This window comes from Tribolium madens, unplaced genomic scaffold, assembly GCF_015345945.1.
Source record: "Tribolium madens isolate multiple individuals breed KSU strain unplaced genomic scaffold, Tmad_KSU_1.1 Scaffold_1;HRSCAF=32;Tcas5.2_LG8, whole genome shotgun sequence".
Taxonomy (NCBI): domain Eukaryota; kingdom Metazoa; phylum Arthropoda; class Insecta; order Coleoptera; family Tenebrionidae; genus Tribolium; species Tribolium madens.
Window position 1 is genome coordinate 8,759,747 of NW_025400984.1, and position 3,818 is coordinate 8,763,564.

Consider the following 3,818-nt stretch of genomic DNA (forward strand, 5'->3'; position numbering starts at 1 on the left):
TTAAGTTTTTTATTGTATTTTCTTCTTTTTTTTTGCTTTATTTTTTAGAGTTTTATTAAAGATAACGATGTGCACCTACCATCTGAAACAGTAATAAAAAATGTTGGTTGACATAAAAAAAAATACTCGGAAACAAATGACGTCATAAATGTCACTATAGTGTCAAAATGTAGCAATTAAAAAAATTAAATCGACTTGTTGGAGGATTTTTTTGAAAAATGACTCATAACAAAGACATGAATTTTGTGCGTTACTTTTGGTTCAGTTTGTATTATAATTTTATGCGTTATTATCTCTAAAGAAAGTTGTTAAAAAAGACAAAGTTTTAAGTAGGGCTCAGAATATTCAAAGTAGGGCTTAACCTTATTTGGCCCCACTCTGGCCTGTTCCAATTTGTATGGCAAAAAACGCAGTTTAATCTGCTTAAAGTTTTGAAAACAACAGAAATGACAATTTTTTCGGCTTAATTCTGTGATTTTTTGGCTTGTTTTCAACAAAATTTTGCGAATTAATTGGGTTTCTAACTGAAAAACATGTTAAAACGTTCTAAAAATGTAAAAATAATGTAATTTTAGACTTAATTTCTTGATTATTTAGTTTCTTTTAGCGAAATCTAGCGCAAAACCTGAAATTTTAGTATAAAAATATGCTTAAGAGCATTTTAGACCAAATTGTGTGGTTTCTCGGCTTCCAAAAACCAGTTAAATCGAGTGAAACAAACAAAATAACATCAATATCAATTCTTTTTGTGATTTTTTTCGATGCGTTTAGATAAGATTTTGCAAAATGAATGTGTCTCCAGTCAAAAACGAGCTAAATCGAGTGAAACAAGCTAAAAAGTAACATCAATTTCGATTTAATTTTGTAATTTTTCAGCCTGTTAAAACAAGATTTTTCAATTTTTTTCTGGTTTCACCTCGAAAACGTCCTTAAACACTCAAAAAAAAACAAAAATAACACAATTTTTTGGCTATTTCGTCGAATTTTTGAATTGTTTTTAACAATAATTGCGTTTCTAGCAGAAAAGCGTGCCAAAACGGTTGAAAAATGCATAAATAATGTAATTTTAGATTTAGTTTCGTGAATATTTTGTGTGTTTTAGCGAAATCTAGTGAAATTTATGATATTTATTAAATATTTTTGATAACAATTTAGTAATTTTTGACTCAAATACTCTCGCAAAAAAACAAGTTTTCAGCTTGAAAATCTGCTTAATCTTTTGAAAAATCCAAAAATGACATCATATTCGGTTTAATTCTGTGATTTTTTAGCTTATTTTTAACAAAATTTTGTGAAATAATTGCGATTCTGACCGAAAAACCTGCTAAACGCCCGAGAAATGCCAAAATAATATAATTCTTCAATAAATTTGTGAACTTTTTGGATTGTTTTAGCGAAATCTGGCGAAAAATCTGAGATTTTAGTACAAAAACGCGCTTAGAAGCAATTTCGACCAAATTTTGTGGTTTCTCAGCTTATTTTTGTCTTAATTTTGCTCAAAAACCAGTTAAATCGAGTGCAAGAAACAAAATAACATCAATATCAATCCTTTTTAGGCGTGTTTGGACAAGATTTTGCAAAATAAATGAATTTCTGGTTCAAAAACGAAATAAGTCGGGAAAATAAAACTGAAAAATGATATCAATTTTGATTTCATTTTGTAATTTGTTAGCCAATCTCAACGCAATATTTCGAAATTTTTGTGTTTTATCTCTCAGAAACATGCTTAGACACTCGAAAAAGGCCAAAAAACGCCGTTTTGGGCTATTTTGTTGAATTTGTGGCTTGTTTTTAACAAAATTTTGCAAAATAATTGTTTTTCTAGCGGAAAAGGCCTTCGAAATAAAACATAAATAAATTGTGATTTTTGACCTCTCGTAAAAAAACACTTTATAACTATTTTTTAACCAATTTGGTGTTTTTCGATTATTTTTTCTTCGAGAAAATTTGACGAAATGATCAAGTTCTTAAAGCCTAAGGGTTAGGTCACAATATCATAATGTAATCTTTTTTATAACAATTTAGTGATTTTTGACATGCATTTTGACATGGCAAACTCTTGCGAAAAAACAGAGTTTTCAACTAACAAATCTGCTTGAACCTTCGAAAAATGAAAAAATTATATCATTTTCTGCCTAATTCTGTGTTTTTTGGCTTGTTTTTAACCAATTTTGCAAAATAATTGCGTTTCTAGCTGAAAAACATGCCAAAACTGACAAGAAATGCAAAATTAATGTAATTTCTGTCTTAATATACATATTAATTTCGCTACAGCGAAACCTCGCAAAAAACTTGAGATTGTAGTACAAAATCGTGCTTAAAACATTCTCGGCTTATTTTTGTCTTATTTTGCTCAAAAACCAGTTAAAACGAGTGAAACAAACAAAATAACATCAATATCAATACATCAATTGTTTTTATGACTTTTAAGCGTTTTTGGAAAAAAATTTTGCAAAATAATGAGCCTCTGGTTCAAAAACGAAGTAAGCCGAGCGAAACAAGCTAAAAATAATAACTGCTGCAACGAAATTTTTTGAATTTTCTTTGTTTTTACCTCGAAAAAGTGCTTAAACACTTGAAAAGGGCAAAAATAAGCCGTTTTTGGTCGAATTTGTTGAATTTTTGGATTGTTTTTGACGAAATTTTGCGAAATAATTGTGTTTCTAGCTGAAAAAGTATTCGAAAAAGACAAAATAAATTATCATTTTCGATCCTGTTTAGTACAATTCTGTAAAAAAAAAACAAACAGAACTATTTTTAACTATAATTTGATGGTTTTTCGACTTTTTTGAAAAAAATTGACGAAATAATCGAGTTTGTGGTTGAAAACGTGGACTATGCCCAAAAACAGTTTTTTTCATTTCCAAAAAATCAATAGATATTCGAATTTTTACAAAAGTTATCAACAGACTAACATGAAAATCCCCAGATCTGGTGAAATTTCACCACACCTGGCGGGGTACTTGCCTTTGTAGTACTCCGAGTGGTGTGTGGGGCGGTCGCGTTCGGGCTCCACCGGACTGTACACTCGAGGACTGTTGTTTATCGTCGTGATGTATTTCTGAGGTGGTGGATCGGCTCGACTCGGCTGCGATTTGATTGTGACATTAAAGAAACTTGTTTTAGGTGGCTGTTCTTCGTCGTCTATGACGGAATTCGACGACCTTGATTCGCTCCCGAAATGGTGCTCCAACCATTTTGACGTTTCCACCTTTCGGGTCTCTTCCTCTTGGTCGAAATCCAGCGGTTTGCGGGTCAGAGCGTCTTTGCGGTCCAGGGGGGAAACCCCGTTCTCCAGACCTGCAATGGGCACTACCGCTCTTTTAAACCACATTGTTTAACTTGAGCATGTGGTACATACACAATTTTTTCTATGTCTGTGGTTTTGCAACTACCAGTGTTTTAATAAAAATGTAACTATGAATTTAGAGACGGCAACACAAAACAGCCAACGGTTTTTTGATAAAAGGTAGACTTTAAGTAGTTTTTGCGTAAATCAGATTTTTGCAGGGCTTACCTGATTCCAAAATTTTCTTTTTTTAGTGTTTTCTATTTTTTGTTCTGAGTTTAATCGGATTTTGAAAGTAGAATTTTTTTTTTTGTGATTTGCAATTTTAAATTTGTTCTTTTTGTTTGTTAAATTTACTCGAAGAGTTTTTTTAACATTTTCTAGTTTGATTAATTCAGGATTTTAAAGAGACTTTATTAACTTGTAAATTACAGTCATTCACATTTTTTTGGTTTGCGTTATTTAAGTTTTTTCAATTTTACTCAAATTATTCGGATTTTTTTATTTCCATTATTTAAGAATTAAAAAT

General features: G+C 30.7%; 1 protein-coding gene across 2 annotated transcripts in view; it reads right to left on the minus strand.

Annotated features, from left to right (window-relative positions):
• LOC123004400 (muscle M-line assembly protein unc-89) overlaps nucleotides 1-3,818 on the minus strand; it is a 34,832-nt gene that overhangs the window by 9,418 nt on the left and 21,596 nt on the right. The window contains exon 7 of one of the 2 annotated variants that reach the window (XM_044397651.1): nucleotides 2,968-3,300. In XM_044397651.1, the coding sequence (XP_044253586.1) occupies nucleotides 2,968-3,300 (333 nt within the window). Of the gene's footprint in view, nucleotides 1-2,967; nucleotides 3,313-3,818 lie in introns of both variants that reach the window. The other variant, XM_044397650.1, reaches the window with a different exon arrangement.